Source organism: Camelus bactrianus, chromosome 8 (genome assembly GCF_048773025.1).
Source record: "Camelus bactrianus isolate YW-2024 breed Bactrian camel chromosome 8, ASM4877302v1, whole genome shotgun sequence".
In the NCBI taxonomy this organism is placed as follows: Eukaryota; Metazoa; Chordata; class Mammalia; order Artiodactyla; family Camelidae; genus Camelus; species Camelus bactrianus.
Genome location: NC_133546.1, coordinates 8,024,910 through 8,045,574, shown reverse-complemented (window position 1 = coordinate 8,045,574; position 20,665 = coordinate 8,024,910). Strand labels below are relative to the sequence as shown.

Genomic DNA, 20,665 nt, shown 5'->3' with positions numbered 1-20,665 from the left:
CGGGATGGCAGACGTACTCTCATTCTCTCTCCTTCTGTCTCTGTTTTAGTTACAGGAACTTGGTCAGTTTAAAGGATTTCATAAGTCCGTGGAGAATTTGTTTCTGTCTGTTACCACCCACGTGAAAAGTAAGTGGATGCCTCTCCGCATGTCCTCCCACCACCGTCCAAGCCAGCCATGTTCACTGACCAAGGCCTGTCCGGTGACCCTGGCTGGGACAGGGCCACTCTCTCTGTCTCTGGCTCCTGGGGAAAGCCACAGCTCTGAGCCCTTTACCCCTCCAGCTGTGTTTCCATCAGAGACAGCTCTGAGGGCCTGGTGTGTGTCAGGACCATTCTAGCTGCTGGATGAAGAAAGATGCCCCAGAGTTTACAGACAATTGACTTGGGAACAGGGGAGGCTCCGACATGCTGGTGGGAAAGGTGAACACCCTGGGGCTTTGAGGGGGGCGTGTATGGGGTCTCCTCTAGAGAAAAGAGACCATCTACACATTTACCCCAGGAAGTGCACGCAGGAGATACTTAATAAACAGCAAAGCAGAAGGATTCATGCAGTAACACCTCAAGGGACGGATCAGAGGACAGAGGGTGCCCTGGGGCTGCACTGTCCAGTATGGTGGCCTCTAACCACATGTGGCTCTTGAAATGTGGCTGGAGTGAAATACGCATTGAATTCTAGAGACTTAATATTGAAAAAAGAGTGAAATTTTTCATTCATTTTAATATTGCTTATATATTTTCACAATATTTTGGATATATTACATTAGATGCAATATAATATTAAAATAATTTTACCTGTTTGTTCTTGCTTTTTAAAATGTGGCTACTAGAAAATTTGAAATGACGTATATGAGCTGAATTCTGTCTCTAAAGATAGTTTCACGGTCCATGTTTGAGAGAGACAAGAATCTCATGGGAAAAGGAAGGTACTTTTAAAGAACACAGTCATCTTTGAGGTGGCTCTCCTTTGGGTGTGGGGTCCTTCCTTATATTATACTGAAGGAAAAGATTAAAGTCATCTTTTCAGGGTTGGCTTACTAAAACGGTTGTAAGGATACCCCAAGTCTGCTTTTACCTCGAGAAGTAGTATTCAGTTGTAAAGTCTTTGTAAGGAGCCGCTGACTAGCCAGCTGGTTTGTTCAGCTGCCTTCTTTGTGTGTGGACAACCGCACACTCGGGATGTGTGGCTGGGATGCAGAGTAACTTGGGTTGGAAGGTCTTCCTTGCGCTCCCGCCCTGGCGGTGGCTCTGGCTGCCGAGGTGGGTGGTCACCTGATTCTCCCTCAGGAGCCAGCCCCTCTGTCCTGGGCAGGGGCCCTGCGTCCAGTGCGCGGTGCCCCGGAGCTCGGGGGGCTGGGGTCCCGGAGGACGGCTCCTGTAAGTCTTGGCCGAGCTGTGTGCTCTCACCTGTCACCCTTGTATTTGTTTTCTAGAACTCTCCAAGTCCCAGAATGACGTGACCTCTGACAAGCAACACCCAGCTCTGGGTCCTGGGCCGTGCGCAGGCCCGACGGAGAGACGGAGCCAGTCGGACACTGCGGTCAACGTCACCACCAGGGTACCCCCGGTCACCCCTAGATCACCTTCTAGCCCCTTTTCTCTATAGATTCTTTTCCCTTTTATTTTATAGCTAAACATCAAGCAGTCTGAAAAACATAATTATAAACCCCCTCTACTGGGGCAGGGGGCGCTGGCCCAGTGAAGGTTAAGAGTCAAGGTTGATTTGGAAAGTGGTTCAGAACAGGGAGCGGCTCCCACCTCATTCCAGGCCCCTGGGGCTTCCACGTGTCCTCCGCCACTCCTTGCTGGCCTTGAGGCCACGCCAAAGGCAAAGGCTGCCCTCAGGCCTGAGCTGTGTCTTCGGATTCGCTCACTCAGTGCCCTGAGGCCTGCCTGTGTCCCGCGTCCCACAGCCTCTGCCTAAGACCTGTCCTGATTCCTGCAACCACTGAAACCAGAAATGCTGCATGCTTAGGTGACATCGGGAGGGGGACCCTCCAGGTGCCTAAACCACGAGCCATCTCACCTAGTACGGGCCTGTAGGAGGGAATCACTCTTTCCACCAGCATTAACCATTCAAGACGCAGAAGCACTGGAGTCTGAGGGAGAGTGGACTTTAGGACCAGAAAACCTGGGTCCTCATGCAGCAGAGGGGACCTGGCTCTGGCAGGTGCCCCCACCTGGCTGTTTTCAGGGTCGATGTGACAGCTCTGCTTGGCTGGACAGGACAGGTGTCCCTTCTGCACAGTGGTGGGCTCCTGTCAGGATGTCCCCAGCAGACTGTTCTGTGGGTGGAGCCGTGAGTGTGAGCCTCGCTCACCTGCTGGGGCTTCCACACACTCTCAGGATGTCAGATTCCACCTCCATCCGCACATCATGTCATGTGAACTCCCCGAGCATCAGACTGAGTCCCCCGAGCTCCCCGGGGAATGAATATGATGATACCTGTCCCGCCCAGAACTGCGCAGTGTTCTTGTGAAGCTCCCCTGAGATAACTTAGGTCACAGTTGAGATACTGTGTAATCGAAATATAAATCTAAATTGCTGGCACTTGTTACTGTGTGCCAGGCTCTCACCAAAAGCTTTACCTGGACTCTCACTTTATCCTCATACCGCCCCGCGGGCGGTGGATACTGCATGCCACCCTGCTTACACTTAGGGAAACTGAGGCTTAGACAGGTGCGAGCACATGCCCCTGGTTCCACAGCCAGAAATGGTGGGCAGTCTTGATTTGGAGGCTGAACTCTGGAGAGGAGATTCTCAGCTTTAATGTGTCTGTGAGTCATTTGGGGATTGTGTTGAAATGCAGATTCTGAACCAGTAGATGGGGGTGGGCAGCACCTACACGTGTCCCAAAGGAGCCGCAGGTGAGCAGGCGCTGCTGGTGGTGGTCCTCAGACGTCACTAGCATGCCGAGGGTGCGTGATGCGCACTTAGAAGGTCTTTGAAGCTCTGAAGTGCAAGCAAGCGTTAGTTCCCGTCAGCTTCCCAGTGTCCACATAAACTCCATGCTAAACCATCGTTCCCGAATCCACAGATGGAGGAGAGGGTCAGGGTGCGCTTAGGAAGCGCTGTGTTCCGGGCGGATGGCAGTGTCTGTTATATACTTGATCACGTTTCATTCTTAGAAAATTCCTGAGAAATGTATTGTTATTCCCATGATAAAGATCTAGAACCTGAGTTTTAGTGAGCGTTCCACCCTGTCTCACAGCACAAGGCTCACAGGAGGTGGAGCCAGGAGCAGAAACCAAGTTCATTATGTTTCTAAATTATAATCTCTTAACCTCTTTGTTATATGCCCCACGTAAGGAGGACAAATGAGGGCCACTGAAGGAAAAGGGCTCAGGAAGGGGATTCTGAAACGCGAACGATTCCCTTCCTTGCCTGGGTGGGATGGAATCACTGTGGCGCTGTCGCTGAACGCGGGCTACCCGTGTCCCAGGAGCTGCTCTCAGTGCAAAGCCCCTGCAGGCCTTTCCCTCTTTTAATCCTTAAAAGACCCCTGTGAGGTCTGTGCTATTACTGTCACGTTAAAGCTGACGACTCTGGGACCAGGAGACACCCCGGGGGTTATGTGGTCAGAGTGGCAGGGCCAGATAGCGTCTGCTCCAGAGACCATTCCTGTAACACCTGCTAGGAGATGCCAGCAGAGTTTGTCTACCGGCATAGTTCCCACTTCTGATGTCATGTGCCAGGGGATGGGGCGTCCCCAGTATCCATAGGCTTAGCTCCTGACATTCTGAAGCTGAGAAAACGTGGCCTCCATGGTGCTCACCCTCCTGGGCTACACGTGCACAGGAGTGGGCCTGCCGAGCGATTGCAAGGGCCAGCGGTGCTCAAGGGTAGAAAGGAGGAACGGGGACCATGGCTAGAGAGCCCCTAACACATAGACCCTCTGTCCCCTGTGTGTCCACTTCGCTGCCACGCTCTTGGCAGGGCATACTTACGACTTTTTGTAAGCATTCTCTGTCCCTACTTTATTTGAAGATGTGGCTGTTTTAAAGAGCGATTTAGCCAGATGTTTATAAAGTACTCAGTAATCATGGCATGATCTATAAAAGCCAAATAATTATTGGGCTGTAGTCTGAAGAGTACATCTTTAAATAGGACGTTGGTCAGACTGCAGTTACACATGCCGTGGCTGGTGAGCTCACACAGTTCCACTCATTTCCACTGGGACACTGCGGAGCATCCTGCCAACATTAAGGACGCTATGCGGTGCCCTTTATAAGTGGGGGATGTCGGTGCCCACTTTGCCGGTGGCTACACTGAGGCACAGAAACAGATAACTGTCTTAAAGCCACAGGGTGACTCCAGGACGTGAACTGAGAAAATAGCTCAGGATTGCTTCCGTGTCACTTCTCTGTCCATTAAGCTTGAGCTGCATGTTCTGAAGTTGTGCAAAAATTCTCATGGGAGCATCCGGGCCACGATTCATTAAGAAATTTATTCTTCTTACCTCTCCATTGAGGTTTCATGTGCATTCCCAGTGGGCTTTCATTCCACGTCTTATTAATGTGTGGTTGATGAAACACTCACAGCTGTTAACTGGAAGGAACCATAGAGAGCTGTTAGGAGGACTGATCTCCGAGGAGAGGGCCTGCGGACAGAGGTGGAGAGAAAGACTGTTTTGTTCTGTATCCTGTTACGAGATTTTCCTGTGGATGCCTGGAATCTAGAGGAACAACCCACCCTAGGGCCTGGGGTTCCTGCACCTCTTTCCCCGCCTGCTGGCTGCACCCCAAAGGCTGAGAGAAGGAGGGAGGCAGCAGTGTTGGGCTTCAACCATTGAAACACTTGGTCCCCAGATTTCAGGGCACTGGACCCTTCCGATGGTCCCAGGAGAGGCGGGGTACTGTTCAGCTGGGATTTAACATGACTCAGAGTGTGTGTTAATCAATTAGCCAAGTCCAGCCCGGGTATTTTTCTGACACCTGAGTCAGTGCTTAAGTTGAAAGACAACCCTGAGTTGGTGTCTCAAAGGCAAGAATGATTACTCTTCTCTAATCAGCAAAAAATTCCAAACGCACGTATTTTGTGATCCCAGAGAGTCCATAATTGATGAAATCAAACCTAATGTTTATTGATCTCTCAGCACGTAATATTAAACTGAAGAACTCTTTGCAGAGTAGACCTCATTTAGGGCAATATTTCATAATCTGGCCCAAAATAGATTAAAAATCACAAGGGGAGAGAAAAATGCCTGTCTCAGTGGCATTGACGACAAGCTGCTATTTGGATCTGGATGACCATCAATCTGACAAAGTCGTCCAGGTCCTCCAGAATTCCCTGGGGCAGAGGTAAGCACACAGATTTCAGGTTGGGTTCCTTAGTCAGTCCATGCCGGCATGTTCTTCACAGTAGTACTGTCTTCTCTAATAATTTTGAAATATTTACACTTAAGCTTCGTTTAAGCTCTCCGAAGTCGTGACCTGTTCGAAGCAGTCTTCCCCAGCTATGACTTTGCCCTGGCGTGTGGTCGCTACTGTAAAGATAGTTCTATTTGTTCCTTTTTAGAACTCTCTGCCATCAGTTTCTCTATGGTTCAAAAACTATTTGGCCTTAAAGAAGTGGTTATGTATTAAACGCCTAGGAGGTGCAAAGCTTCACATAAATATTTAGCTCCGTTTTAGCCTTTCTTTCCCTGTCTATTTACCAGTTTCCTTACACAGTGTTCCAAATGGAAGCGTCCACATTCTCCAAGACCCCTCCGGGCCCTGCACGGAGGATGGAGGTGTGTCTCTGGATGGGTAGCTGCCCTTTCCTCCTGCCTCAGAAGTGGACGTTTCTTCCTTCGGTGGAGCCCTCTGCCAGGCGTTGGGTCTCCTTCCTCTTGGCTCTCCTCTGGGACCTGGCTCCATCAATTTGCAGCTTTTCCCCTTTCTGACCACAGCCCCTCGACCTACAAACGTGCCCTATCTTCCCCACCTTAAAAAATAAGCACATCTTTTCAAAGCTTCCCTGTGAAGCTGCTCTTCCGTTTCTTCCTCATGGCCCCAAACTGGGAAAATGTCATCAACTCTTGCTGTCAGTCTTCTTGCCCGTCGTTGCCCTCCCTCCTGTTCATGCCCAGCACCCCTGTGGGCTGCAGCCCCCCTAACCAGGTGTGACCCTGCCTTCCTGGGAGCCCCCAGGGGCCACGTGACTGAGGGGTGAGGTGGCTGATTTGCAGTCATCCTTTTCAGTCACTTGGTCGCATTTGACACAATTGACCAGAATTCTAGTCTTTAATTTTAAAAGACTTCTTTTCTGTGTATTGAACCCTGTGACTACTCACTAGTGAAAACTTAGGAAACACAGAGCCTCGGGCGTCAGCTTATTTTACAGAAGTGGCATCTACTGCCGTAATTCGCTTTTGAAAGAAAATCTAACGTGTTTTAATTCTTCCTGTGTGGATAAACATAGAAAGTCACTTTTAACACCTCCTTTTTAGGGCTTCTAATTCATGCTGCCGAATTGCGCTCCTCTGATGCTCCCTCAGTTTACAGGACCACTGCGAGTGGACTAGCTGTTTCCAGCACTCCTACCAACACTGAACTGTTTACTTGTTATTTTAGTATTTGCTAATTTGATAGGTCACTTTAAAAATCTGCATTTCTTTCACTTCAGCTGAGCCTTTTCTCATACTCTCCTTCTTGAGCACCTTCGCTCCTGCAATCTTCCCCTGGCAGCTCTGCCAGCTCTGTCTGCTCCCCTGTGCTCCCGCTTTAGTGCCTCCAGCTACCTGTCCTCTGGACCCCCTCACACATCACTGTGCCTGTCTGGTCTCGTGTCCAGGTCTCTGCCTGGCCTCTTGCGTCTCTGCAGGTGCTTTGGTCTCTAGCAGGTCTAGGAACACGCTCCAGACCTGACTGTCACGGTAGCCCCTCCACTTGGGACGCCTTACCTTTGGGTCTTTCCCCAGCCAGCCTTCAACACCCAGGTCCTACTCCCACTGAAGATCATCCCAGATCCCCCTTCTGCATAAGCTGTCTCTTTCCCGTTGACTTGGCTCGTGCCTCCATTTTAATGGCGTCTATTTCCCCAGTGAGCTCCAAGTGGGCCCTTGGAGAACAGGCATCGCGTCTTCTCCTTCCTCTGCTCCTCCTCTTCCACCCCCAGGGCTTAGAGAGGCACCTTGAATACAGCGTCACTTAACAAGCGTCTGATGGAATTGAGTTGAGTTGTGGGAATCGAGAGCATGAACAATGATTGGAGGTTATCACGTCTTTCCCTTGTTCTATAATCATCTTTATTTTTTATTCTGAAAAACTATGACCACAGTGTAATTGTTTATATCCCAGATTCTACTTCCACCCCAGTGTCAAAACCTAAAGGCTCGATTTGGAAACCCTGTCCTTTCAGCCGGAGAGAGATTTTCCCTCTTTGCTCTGTATGAGCACTGTCCGATAGAACTTTCTAGCCACTGCCGCACATGGTTACTGAGCACTTGAAATGTGTCTAGTGAAACCAAGGAGCTGAATTTATTAATTTCATTTGATTTTAATTCATTGGAATTTACATTTAAACAGCCATGTGTGGCTGGTGGCTACCATACTAGAAAACACAGTCTGTACACATTATAGAAGAAGCACCATCTGTTAAAATATTTTTATAAATTTAAAGACCTATTTTGATTTTTTTCCTTTTTCATGAGCATGTAAGAGACAAAACTCTGTTAGGCTGAATATTACATTCCATGTGATTAAATGCTTGCATCATTATTAAGGTCAAATGCGGACTTCAGTTTCTTTAAGGCTTTTGCTAACCCATCCATCACTATTCACGAATGTCCCGAGGCTTGATGGTGTCCGCCCTGGGGCCCTCAGGGGTGGGTGTGGGTGTGGGTGTGGGTGTGGGTGTGTGTGTGTACGTGTACGTTTATCCCAGCGGAAGTTTGCATTTAGGGGCACCAGGTAATAGATGCAGACTGTGCTTGCTGAAGTCATCACATTTGAACAGAATCAAATTGGATGCAGACTATACTACTAATTCTGTGTTTTCTTTTCCAGAAGGTCAGCACACCAGATATTCTGAAACCTTTCAGTCAAGAGAGTCCCAAACGCTCTACCAGCCCTGTTTTGAAGCAAGAGGGTATCTCATCCAGTCCAACGCCCAAGACGCTGTTCTCAGGAGGCTTGAGACACGTGAGTCTCGTCTAATACCCTTGACATATGCCGTGTGGTCGGTGTGATGTCCAGTTGGATTTGTAGGCAAGGGTACGAGTGGAGTTTTGTCTTGTGGGGCTGACGGGGGCCTGATGCAGCTCAGATGGAGTATTTTACTTCGATTAAGAGCTGGGAAAACCTGGCTATACTTCGATGGTGGTTTTCTTCTTAACATCTTACTGTGAACACTTTCATACCTACAGAGGGTAATTAGTAAGTAATGGTGTCTTTGGATGAGGGTTCTTAGTTTTGATGAAGCCTGATGCATCACGTTGTCCTTTTACAGTTATATCTCTGTCTTACCCACCCACAAGTCGTGAAGCTAGTCTCCCGTGTTTTCTTCTAGAGGTTTTACAAAAGTTTAGCTTCTATGTGAGGTCCATGCTCTAGCTCATTAATTTTCATGAATTGGGTAAGGGACACGCTGAGCTTCATTTTTTCCCCATAATGAGTACACAGTTATTCCCGCACCATTTGTTCAAAAAGAGAATTTCGTTTTTCCATTGACTTTGGTGTCTGTGTTGAAAATCAAACGACCATATACATGTGGATCCTTTTCCCAGGTTCTCTCTTCTGCTCTGCTGATCTCTTTGTCCTCCTTAGGCCAAAACTACACTGACTTGATTACTGTGGCTTTGTAGGAAGTCTTGAGGTCGAGTAGTTTGTCTTCCAACTTTGTTCTCAAACAAGATTGCTTTGTGATGTCTTAAATTTAGTGTCTAATCATAGGCAGGTCTTTTTATTCATTCATTCATTATTCAGAACATTAGATGAATGTTTACTCTGTGCCTCAACACAGATACGTGTAGGAATGTCAGAGCCTTGGGTGAGGGGCCCTATGGCTTCAGTTCCAGTCATAGCCTTTTCACTTATTAAATGATCTTAAGCAATCTCAAAAACTCTCTAAATTTCAGAGTCCCCATTGAGGAGATGGCATCAAAGTTGTTCTCTTTATTGCTTTATTGGCTTGCTTTGGGAATCAAACAAATGCACACGTTTCACGGCGTCTTGTAGTGGTTAATGACTCATGTCTAGAAACCCATGTCTCAGTTCACGTTGCAGCTCCTTTCGTGGCAAGGAGTTAACCTCTCCGTGCCTTGGGGCAGTTGTGCTTTTTGTGGAAAATTGTGTTCACTTCAGAAAATGATAAACTTTTCCTCCATCTACGTGAATGTCCAGTGGAACATTCAAAAGTCATGGCAGAAGCAGGCCAGACCCATGCAGTGAAGGATAGCGGTCATCCTTGATTCAATCCACTAAATGTTTACAGCTCCCAACCCATCCTTTGGCTCCAACCACTGGCTCCCGGGGGTGGACCTGCCTCCATCAGAACCACTGCTCTACGCCCTCACTGCTCAAAGTGTGGGGCCCGGCAGCGTTGGCATCACCTGGGAGCTTGGAAATCAGAACCTCGGGCCTTACCCCAAGGTTACCTACTGGAGTCGGAATCTGCAGTTTAACAGGAGCCCCAGGAGGTTCAGATGCACAGTGAACTTTCAGAAACACGTGGGCTGAGACCTAGCAGTTTCAGACTCGAGTCAGGTAAGTCATTTGTCAAGGATTCTTTAATGGTCTAGGGCTGTGCTGTCCAATGTAGTAGCCATTAGTCACATGTGGCTGTTAGGCACTTGAAATGCGGCTAGTCCGAGCTTAGATATTCTGTGAGTATAAGGTATCTACTGGGTCTGGAAGATTTTAGTGTAAAGGTAAAATGTCTCATTAATAATTTTGTATTGATATGTGTTGAAATGATAGTATTTGGGATATATTACATTAATAAAATATGCCATTAATTTCACCTATCAATTTTTTTTAAAAAATAGTGACTGCTAGAGAATTTTAAATTACCTATTGGCTGGCAATCCTTCTATCGGACAACCCTGCACTGGATGCAGTGACTGTGTGCCAAGGAGCAAGTGGAGTAGCAGCTCTCTCCCAGGGCCTCTGGAACAGTCTCCAGAAGGTTGTGTCTGTGCCTCTGGGCACCTTCCTGGGGAGAAGGAAGTGTTTTCACTCAGTTCTCAAACAGATCTGTGTGTCCACACTGGTCAAGGACTGAAATGCAAATTTATGTCACGCAAGTCCCCTGGTGGGGCCCTCCCCACGGGGCCGAGGGCAGCCCTGGCCCCGGGTCTCACAGCGCGGATGTGGAGCTGGCCAGATCCAGCCACATCCAGCCACACCCGAGGCCTGGCTTCGGCTTCCTGGATGCCCCAAGGAGCGGGGGTCCAGGGTGGCCGTGCCAGGATGTCTCAGACAGCTGGCGTCGGAGGGTGGCTCAGCACCTTCCGGGTGCTGTTTATGTTTGAGAGTGGTTCAGAAAGGGGAGGAAGCACTGTGGAAACACTTCCCCGGCCGGGAGGTGAGCAAGGGCAACTCTAGAACATTCTCTCCTGGGTTTGAACCCTGTGGTGAGTACGAGACAGGGGGAGCATAAGGGTGGCCTCTGGTTGCTTTTCCAAGACCCAGGGGAAGGCTTATCTCTACCGTAGGTGACATACAGGCTCCATGACGCTCCCAGCCACTGGGGCCTTTGTAAGGCTGACCCCGGAGGGTGAGAGGAAACCTTCCTTCCGATGGAGCCCAAGGGGCAGTTTCCCCTGCACTGTCCAGGTCCCACTAGATCGGACTCTAAGCTCCTCTGAGGGCCAAAATCATGTCTTGTGTGCCCAGAAACCGACCTGGAGGCAGGCATGCAGACTAGGATCCACCAACAGTGGTCCTCGGGGCCCTGCATGAGGTGGGACCTCTCACACCTGCCCCCGTTCACTCTGCTTCACCTCACTGACCACCGGAATTTGACCCCCAAGACTCACACCTGCCCTGGGCTGTTCCTGGGGCTGTTCCCTCTCCCAGGCACCAAGCTCATTCCCTCCCTTCCTTCAAGTCTTTGCTCTAAGGTCACCTTCTCAGGGAGGTCCTCTCCTGGCCCTGCTCCCACTGCCCGCCCTCACCTGCTCTGTGTTTATCTGCTTTCTTATCACCTTCTACAGCTGTATAATTGGCTTATCTGTTGTTTATTGTCTATTGTAATTCCCAGGTGCCCAGAGCAGTGCCTGACACTTAAATGGCACTCAGTAAATATTTGTGAAATGGTTGGGTGAATTCTTATCAGAGCTGTCAATTATTGAAAGCCTACTGTGTGCTAATTACAGAGCTAGGAACTTCACCTCTCAGTCATTCTCGCCATGATCTTGTTGAAGGATGCTATTATCCCATTTCACAAATGGGAAAACTGAGGCTTACACAGGTTGCTAAGGGGTTACACAGCTAGCTAAGGTCATAACTGCTAACTCTGGTTCATCCCTTGGGGGCTGTGTGAGGCAAAGCCCAGGCTTTCTGTACTATCCTAGGGGATTTGTTGAACTCTTAAACTAAGTGCTTTCCCTGAGGCTGAGTCACACCTGGAAAACCTTCACATGTCAGGGGGGAACGATGTTGGGGTAAGGCGGTTCAGTGAGCATATTCATCCTGCTCAGCCTGTTTCTTAGCAAAGTTCCTCCAAACCATTGTGCAGATTCAGCCGGGGCTCTCGTCTCCTTTTCTTCTAAAGCCTGCTCTGAGTTGTGGCCTTAACATGTATCATCGCCGGAGTGAATCATTATGCGTTTAATCCTAACCCGTTCCCTTTAGACTGAAGCAGTGTTTGAGGAAAACTGAACTCCCGCAAAGCGAATAACAGTATTACTTCTTGCCCAAAGATGTTGCCTTCTCTTCTGAGAGACATTTATATTCTCTGAGAAACAAGAAATTGGAACTAGAAAAGGCGTCTTACATCTCTGCTTATTACAAAAGTAGAAATAGAAATGGGCAATAAATAGGGGGCGCACTCAACCTCCTAAGTAGTTAAGTCGGTGCAAAATTAAAGCAAATGCTATTTGGGGACCATTTTAGCAAATTTAAAAAACGATGCAGCTCAGTGTTGGCAAGCATGTGGAGCAGCAGGCATTCTTGCAAACTGCTAGGGTGAAATGGAGGGCAATTAGCAACGTACATCAAAGGCTTTAAAATGCAGGCTCTCTTTAATTCAACAATTTTAGTTACAGGAAATATTCTTTTTAAAAAATCATGACATTGCCAAAAATGTGTATACATGGCTGTCCAGAGCAACATTGTTTATTATTTTTTAAATTTGAAAAATTGGGAATAACCAAAATGACTAAAATAGAGCAATGGTTCAATAAATTATGGTACATTTATTCAGAGGAACCCTTGCGACTAATAAAAATAATGTAGTTAAAGAATACTAATATGGAAAATATATATTGATAAATGAAAGTATAATTATAAAATAGTATTATAGTAGCACATATTTATAAAAATAAAACGATTATACTGTGGATGTTGTAAAACAACTGAAAGGGTTCTGCCGAAAGGTTGACCCTGGAATGGTGAGCTTATGCTGTTTTCTTAAGTTTTTTTTGTCTTATCTGTGTTTTCTGTATCTTGTCCATAAACATGTAATGCTTTTTGAGAAGAAAAGCCCCACTTTGTTTAAAAACAACAAAAACAAAACAAAACTCCCATCGTCAGGAGTTAGAACTTGGCAGAGTGAAGACATACATGGTTAACTTTTTAGCATCTCCTTGGGAGAAAAAAACCATATCAGATTTCCTGTCCAATTTTCAATTTCGTTTTTACTTCTTAAAAAAAAGCCTGAAAAGGAATGCATTTATACCAATGTTTTCTTTGTTGTTGTTGTTTTTGCTTTTTTTTTTTTTTTTTTTGATGGAGGTCCTGAAAGTTGAACCCAGAACCTCATGCCTGTTAAGCGTGTGCTCTACCTCCGAGCTCTGCCCACCCGCCGCCATGTTGATGTTTCATGCCGTTGATGTGTCTCCTGCCAGCGAATCTGGGATTGGCGAAGTAACCATCTGCAGCTCCTTAGACACTGGAGCTCCTCAGACGTGGATGGGCAGGAGCTTGGCATGTCTGAGGGATTTTTAATCTTTGAAGAAGTAAAAACCCAACTCCCTAGTTGTTTCCCTTAAACATAAATTTGAGATGTGGAACAGGCTTGTGGCATTTGGGTCACTTCTAAATAGGGACTGGCCCAAAATGTCTACCCCTGTCCATCACCCAGAGTTCACTGGGGTTTTGGAAACTTCTATTTTCCTTTGAATTTCTAAACTTTTCTGGTTACACTCATTTTTTTAAAAAGAGTATTGTATTTAGCTATCTACCCATATCAACCTATTTTTATTTCAAAAAACAGTAAAAAGTTATAGTAGAGTGATCTCTTAGAGACATCTCTTTAAAAAATAATCTGAATGATATAATATTTAAGGTTTTGCCATGCTTATTTGAAAGCAATATTGCAATGATCAAAGAACTTTGAGGTTTCAAAAACATTAGTATGTGTAAATGTCATGAAATAGCTTAATAAACATGTATACAAATGCTTTTTCATGTAAAAAAATTAAAAATTAAAAAACATAAGAAAGGATAAATATGTTATGGCTTGTTCATCCAATGGAACACTGTTGGGGAGTGATGATGGATGTATTAAAACTATCCCTAACCATAGAGATGAATTTTATTTTATTTTATTTATTTTTATTGAACAACAAGATGAATTTTAAAGATATAGTATCAAGAGAAAGTAAATTACTGGAGAAATATGTACACAATATGATTCTTATTATATAAATTCCAAAATTAGTCAAAACTAACTGATAGATTATTTGGGGGATATATACATATGTAATAAAACCAAACAGAAAACCAAAGATGATTAACAGAAAATTCTGGTACAGCATTGACTTGGGGACAGGAATAGAGATCAGACGGGGAGGGGCCACAGGGCACTTCCAGGGTCCTGGTTTTGTTAGTTTTCTGACATTGAGCAGGGAGGATATGGATCTTCATTTAATAATTATTATTTATTCCTATTCATTCTATGGACTTAATATATTTCACTGTAAAAAAGAAAAAGATCAAAGGGCAACCACATTGTGTGGCATTTTCAGAGGATTAATAAACTTACTAAGCACAGGCACGGTTCTCTTTTTACATGGAGAAACCAGTTGAGCCTTATACCAGTTCTGTACAATAGACCCCATTTTACAGATGCAGAAACTGAGGCTATGGAGGGCAAGAGAGCTGCTCTAGATCACACAGCCACTAAGTGTCAGGGCCCTGAGGGGAAGTCTGTCTGGCTCCATTGCAGGCCTGACTTCCCCACAGTAATACTCTCTGTGTGCTTTTGGGGATCAAGATTTTTTTTTTTAATTTTTTTAAGAGTAGGTGTGGTTTCAGTGGACTTCTCACTTTCTGCTTTTGTAAGAGAAAAGAGCATCAGGCCTTGCTTGTGGTTACGGTAGATAACTTGTGGCCTTCAGGGAAAGTCACTGAACGCACCCTGCCTGCCTTACATAGTTCTCCTCTTTCAAAACCAGACAGGGCCGATGGCTCTAATACCAGTCAGACTGAGCTCTTAGTTGCTCTACTGGGCGGGGACCTCTTGGTCGACTCTATTTGCTGCTCAAAGTTACAACTGCCTTCAAAATTCTGCTCTGTCTACAGGGAAAACAGAAGCAGAAAACCCTCTGGGGGCAGTCAGTGGTGGTGGGGTCATAAGTTATATCCAAAGGAATGCGGTGGACTAAAGGACGGGCTCTGCGGGCCTTTCAAGTTCCGTGGCTGCACTTTGCCCGGCCAAGCAGATATGCAGTTGATGGCCCAAGGCCTTAACAACCCAGGTCCACCTCCAGCTCGGCTTCTGATCTGCCGTGTAATTTGGGGGTGGGTCTCAACCTGTCTTGACCTCTGCTTATCTTATAGAATGAAGGACGAGTACTTCTCATGCCTCCTGGATGGTTTTCATTTTGGGCGCCAGTCTGAATGGACCAGCCGTGCACCTTCTCTGTACCTGCACCTGAATAGCTGTGCACACAGTAGGGCAGACCTAACACCCGTCATGGGGGTATGGGTTTAGGTATGTCTTTTGTGTCAACAGCTCCAGATGCCCCCGAGCAGAGTCAGCAGCCCTGGTGACTCAGTTCCCTGCTCTTAGGACAATCATTTCACACTTTCTTTCAGTCTTTTTAAACCTCTTCAGAACTTCTCCCCGCTCTTCTTCCTCATTCTCCACAGATAAACCTCTTCCCACTTAACACACACAAAAGAGAATCAGCTTGGAATCCTCAAATCCTCCTGATACCAAAATTAACCTCCCGAGCCTGCACCCGACCTCCGCTCGCCCCTGCCCCACGGCAGATGCCAGCCTCCCCAGCAGCGCTTCATTCCACCCTCTTCTGCCCATGTTGTTTCTGCCGCGAAGGTAACATATCTTTTTTTCCTCTGTTTTTCAGATGTCTCTCTTTGTCCTGGATTTTCAGCAATTTTTATTATGATGTGCCTACATTTGGTTTTATTTTCAAATATTTTCCCTCCGGAATCTTCAGTTAAGGGACTTAACTTAAGTCATCCAAGGTTAGGATGACCCTCCCCCCATCCCTAGGCTTCTCACTTCAATTCTATTGCTCCTTCAGGACAGGACAGCACAACCCCTCACACCATACTGTTTACAGAGAAGTTTTCTTTTTAATTAAAAATTTTTAATCTAATTTTTTCTAACGGAGGTACTGGAAATTGAACCTACGACCTGATACATGCTAAGCATGCACTCTACCACTGAGCTATTTCCCTCCTCCCAGGGAGAACTTTTAAAATCAAAATACTTCAAGTGCTTTCTTTATTCACTTCATCAACAGTTATTGAGGATTTACCCTGAGGCAGGCACTGAGCTGGTGCTGGAGAATGGACAGAGGGCAGAAACCTGCAAGGTCACTGCTGTCCCCGAGTTCCCAGTTGAATGGGAGAGATGGATCTTATCTTCCTTTAGAGAGACCTTGCTTTTGCTCCAGCAGAACAGAAGTCTAGGATGGAGGCCAGTAGTCTTTGCCCACCTGGTGCTGAACTCCTTCAAAGCTGGGTTTCGGTCTTTGTGAGGATGGTCCACTGCCCGGGGGCGGGTCCTCCTAGGGGAGAAGGCCTTCGAGGGGTCCCAGCTGGAAGTCTGGATGTTTACCAAGCCCCTCTGAGGTAGGCCTGAACTCCATTTTTTTTCTCTCTAGTAAGATGAATGAAGCTTCTCAGCCTCCCGGCAACTGCTTCCGACTCAGAAAAGGCTTTGCGGGGAAGCAGCATCCAGTGTTGCTCTCACCTCACCGCGTTTCCCTTTGCTCTGGGAGCTGAGCTCCCCAAGCTCTGTCCCCCCACAGCCTGGGACCAGAGGTCTGTCACTGTGCTCGCCTTCTGGCCTCACTGCGGCTGCGTTTAGCGGGACCCCAGCCTCCCCGCCCTGCGCTGCTTCCCTCCCTGTGGACAGAGGCCATGAGGGCACCCAGCATGGGATGTCAGGCTTGCCTCGCAGCGCTTCCCTTTAGCATCCTGGACCCGTGCACCCTGCCTGCCCTGGTAGCTCTATGACACCTTGAAACAACTTGTTCTTTAATTCAGCATTCTGCGTGTTCTTGGCAGGAGTTGGTGTAGTATGACTTAGTCTGCCCTAGCCTGGCGTGGAGGCCAGTGATGAGTGCCAGGTTAATTACCAGAACTTTCTAGCACCTCCATTCATACACCTCATTCTTCTCTCAAGCAGCTCTCACACCTTTTGCCAAACTTCCCTCCCTGTGATCTTCCAGCCTCACCCTCTTGTACCTCCCTTGTTCCTGCTGTCTCACCACTCCATGCCTTTCTCGGTGAGTAAAATTTCAAAACTGTTTCCCATCTCAACAGCTGTGTGGGCGTTGGCGGATAACATTTTTCAGGGTTGGTGACTGGGTGTGGTGACATTGGTTGGTTGGGTTCTTGGCATGAGTTCATTCAAGTTCGGGTCGCTCTGATGAGCTGTTGGTTTGGTCTGGTTTTGAGCTCTCTCTAGTGAGAGAGACTCAGGCTTTCTTCTGAGTTTCCTTCCAGGATGTTTTGCAGTCTTGAGGAGCCAACTGGGAAAGTGTAAATCGTGCAGGGTTCCCTGTGTCTGTAGAGTCAGCAGTGAGATTGGTTGCATGCAAAGTTGGCAACTATTTAAGCAACTTGGATGGTGATGAGGCAGTTTGTTCTGTCATTTAGTGCGACTGCTCTACGGCGTCTCAGCTTAGGGGGCCCTAACTTATGGTGGTGGTTTTGTTTTTCATGCTAGGAACCCATAAAAATTTAAACACAGTTTATTATTGTCTTTGCATATTTTATATACTTTATTCCATTTACTCTTTACCATAACTCTACGAGAATAGTATTAATTTTTCCATTTAGACTTTGACATGGCCGATGGGGAGCAGAACCAGAATTTGAGTCCAGCTTTATGTGATTCCCAGTCACTTGGCACCCACCCTGTGCTGCTTCCCACAGCGCTATTCCTGCCATGGATATGATCTGCCCTTGGAGAGCCAGCTTTGCAGAGTTGCATGGAAAATAGCCTACTTCTTCCCCAGTGATTTGCGTTCAAGAATGAGATTGTGTAACATTTATTGCTAGGCAGACCCATATCTGAGGATTTCTCATCTCCTTAGGACAGTGTATGTGGCAACTTGTTTTGCAAACGACAAGCTGGTGCATTATTAACATCACGTGAGCCAGGAAGTGTGCTCTGTGTGAATTTTGATTTATCTGATACCTTGAAATCAAAACTGCAAAAAAATTGACTAACTGTGAAGTAACTCATTCTCTCTGTCCTTTTTGATTTCAGGGAAGTTTAATTAGCATTAACAGCACTTGTACAGAGATGGGCAATTTTGACAACGCTAATGTCACTGGAGAAATAGAATTTGCCATTCGTTATTGCTTCAGAACTCATTCTTTAGAAATATGCATCAAGGCCTGTAAGAACCTTGCCTATGGGGAGGAAAAGAAGAAAAAGTGCAATCCGTAAGTTTCTTTGTCTAAGTTCTGGCATAAGATGATAAACGTACTGATTCTAAAGTTTATGTGGAAAAGTGAGAGTTCAAGAATAATCAGGACAGTTGTAAAAAAAAAAAATCAAAAAGACTTATGGCAAGAATTACTATAAAGCTTAGTAATTCAAACAATGTATTACGGAAGCAGGGATAGACAACGGGGTCAACAGAGCAGAACTGAAAGTCCAGGTACAGACCTTAGCATGTATGGGAACTTAAATGATCAAGAGGCTATTAATCAATGCAGAAAAGATGGACTTCAATAAGTGGTGTTGGAAACTTTTGAGTATTCATGTAGGAAAGATAAAATTAAAATCCTGTCTAACACAATCCAAAAAGAGATTAATTTTTCCCAGTTGACAGATATGAATGGCATCTCATCATTATTTTAACATGCATTTCCCTGATTAATAACAAAACAACTTTATATATGTATTAACCACTTAGGGTTTGTTCCCTTTCTGTGAACTCCCCATTCATATCTTTTGTCTATTTTTCTATTGAATTATCATTTTAAAATTACAAGAGATTTTTTTTTTTTTATTTACGGGAGTTTTTTTTTTTTAAAATCCATTTAAACCCATTTTCAATACAATTCTTCATTGGTTATACATATTTTACATGTCTTCTTCTAGCTGTTACTTGTAAACTTAAAAGGTTTTGCACAGCAAAGGAAACCATAAACAAAACAAAAAGGCAACCTACAGACCAGGAGAAAATATTTGCAAATGATGCAACTGGCAAGGGATTAATTTCCAAAATATACAAACGGCTCATACAGCTTAATATAAAACAAAAACAATTTTAAAAAAATGCACAGAAGACCTAAATAGACATTTCTCCAAAGAAGACATCCAGATGGCCAACGGGAATATGAAAAGATGCTCAGTATTGCTAATTATTATAGAAATTCAAATCAAAACTACAATGAGGTATCACCTCACACCAGTCAGAATGGCCATCATCCAAAAGTCTATAAATAATAAATTCTGGAGAGAGTGTGGAGAAAAGAAAACCCTCCTACACTGTTGGAGGGAATGTAAATTGGTGCAGCCACTATGGAGAACAGTACCAAGATTCCTTAAAACCTAAAAATAGACTTACCCTATGATCCAGCAATCCCACTCCTGGGCATATATCTGGAGAAAACTCTTAATTCAAAAAGATACATGCACCTCAATGTTCATACCAGTGCTATTTATAATAGCTAAGACGTGGAAACAACCTAAATGTCCATTGACAGATGACTGGATAAAGAAGCCATGGTATGTATACAATGGACTACTACTCAGCCATAAAAAAGAATGAAGTAATGCAACTTGCAGCAACATGGATTGACCTAGAGATAATCATACTAAGTAAAGTAAGTCAGACAGAGAAAGACAATATCATATGATATCAGTTATATGTGGAATCAAAAAAAAGATACAAATGAACTTATTTACAAAACAAGAATAGACTCACAGACATAGAGAACAAATGTATGGTTACCAAAGGGAGAAGGGCAAAGGAGGGATAAATTTGGCTTTTGGGATTAATAGATACATACTACTCTATGTAAAATAGATAAACAACAAGTACCTACTATAGAGCACAGGGAACTATATTCAGTATCTTGTAATAACCTATAATGGAAAAGAATCTGAAAAAGAATATATATATATACTGAATCACTTTGCTGTACACCTGAAACTAACACAACAATAAATTTATTAAAAACCCCATAAATGTAACAACAGCAAACCGTGAGGAAGGGGGAGAATTTGATTTCCAGAGTTAACACATTATTAGACACATATGTCCAGTATTCAACAACAACAACAAAAAATCACAAGGCATATAAAGAAACAGGAAATGAGCAGGACTCATTCAAAGGGAAAAAATAAACCAACAGAAACTGCCCCTGAAAGAGATCTGATGGCAGGTTTACTAGACAAAGACTTTAAAACAAACAACTGTCTTAAGGATGCTCAAGGAACCAAAGAAAGACATGGAGAAAGTCAATAAAATGATACATAAACAAAACAGAAATATCAATAAAGAGATAGAAAACCTAAAAAGAAACAAAAAGAAATTCTGGAGTTGAAAACTACAATAACTGAAATGAAAAATTCTAGAGGGATTCAAAGGCAGCTATGAACAGGTAAAACACAGAATAGGTGAACCTGAAGATAGGATGATGGGAATTACTGAATCTGAGAGACAGAAAGAAAAAAGATTAAAGAAAAGCAAACAGAACCTAAAGGACCTTTGGTATACCATGAAGTGGACCAACATATGCATTGTGGGAATCCCAGAATAAGTGAGAGCAAGGAGCAAAGACTTCTTGAAGAAATAATGGCTGAAAACTTTCCAAAGTTGTTGAAAGACTTGAATATAAACATCACAGAAGCTCTTTGAACTCCAAGTATGGGGAACCACACTGAGACACATCATGAACAAATGTTTGAAAGATAAGGAGAGAATCTTGAAAGCAGCAAGAGAGAAGTAAGTCGTCACGTGCTAGGGATCCTTAAGAAGATTATCAGCAGATTTCTCATCAGAAACTTTAGAGGCCAAAAGACTGGGTCAATAAATTCAAAGTGCTAAAAGAAAAGAAAAGAAAAGAAAACAACAC

At 45.1% G+C, this 20,665-nt stretch overlaps 1 protein-coding gene across 9 annotated transcripts in view; it reads left to right on the top strand.

Annotated features, from left to right (window-relative positions):
• Window positions 1–20,665, top strand: part of SYTL3 (synaptotagmin like 3) — a 78,334-nt gene that overhangs the window by 46,705 nt on the left and 10,964 nt on the right. For 8 of the 9 annotated variants that reach the window (XM_074368069.1, XM_074368063.1, XM_074368065.1 and 5 more), the window contains 4 exons: window positions 50–128; window positions 1,433–1,557; window positions 7,991–8,125; window positions 17,841–18,019. In XM_074368069.1, coding sequence (XP_074224170.1) covers window positions 50–128; window positions 1,433–1,557; window positions 7,991–8,125; window positions 17,841–18,019 — 518 coding nt within the window. The remainder of the gene's footprint in view (window positions 1–49; window positions 129–1,432; window positions 1,558–7,990; window positions 8,126–17,840; window positions 18,020–20,665) is intronic. The other variant, XM_074368068.1, reaches the window with a different exon arrangement.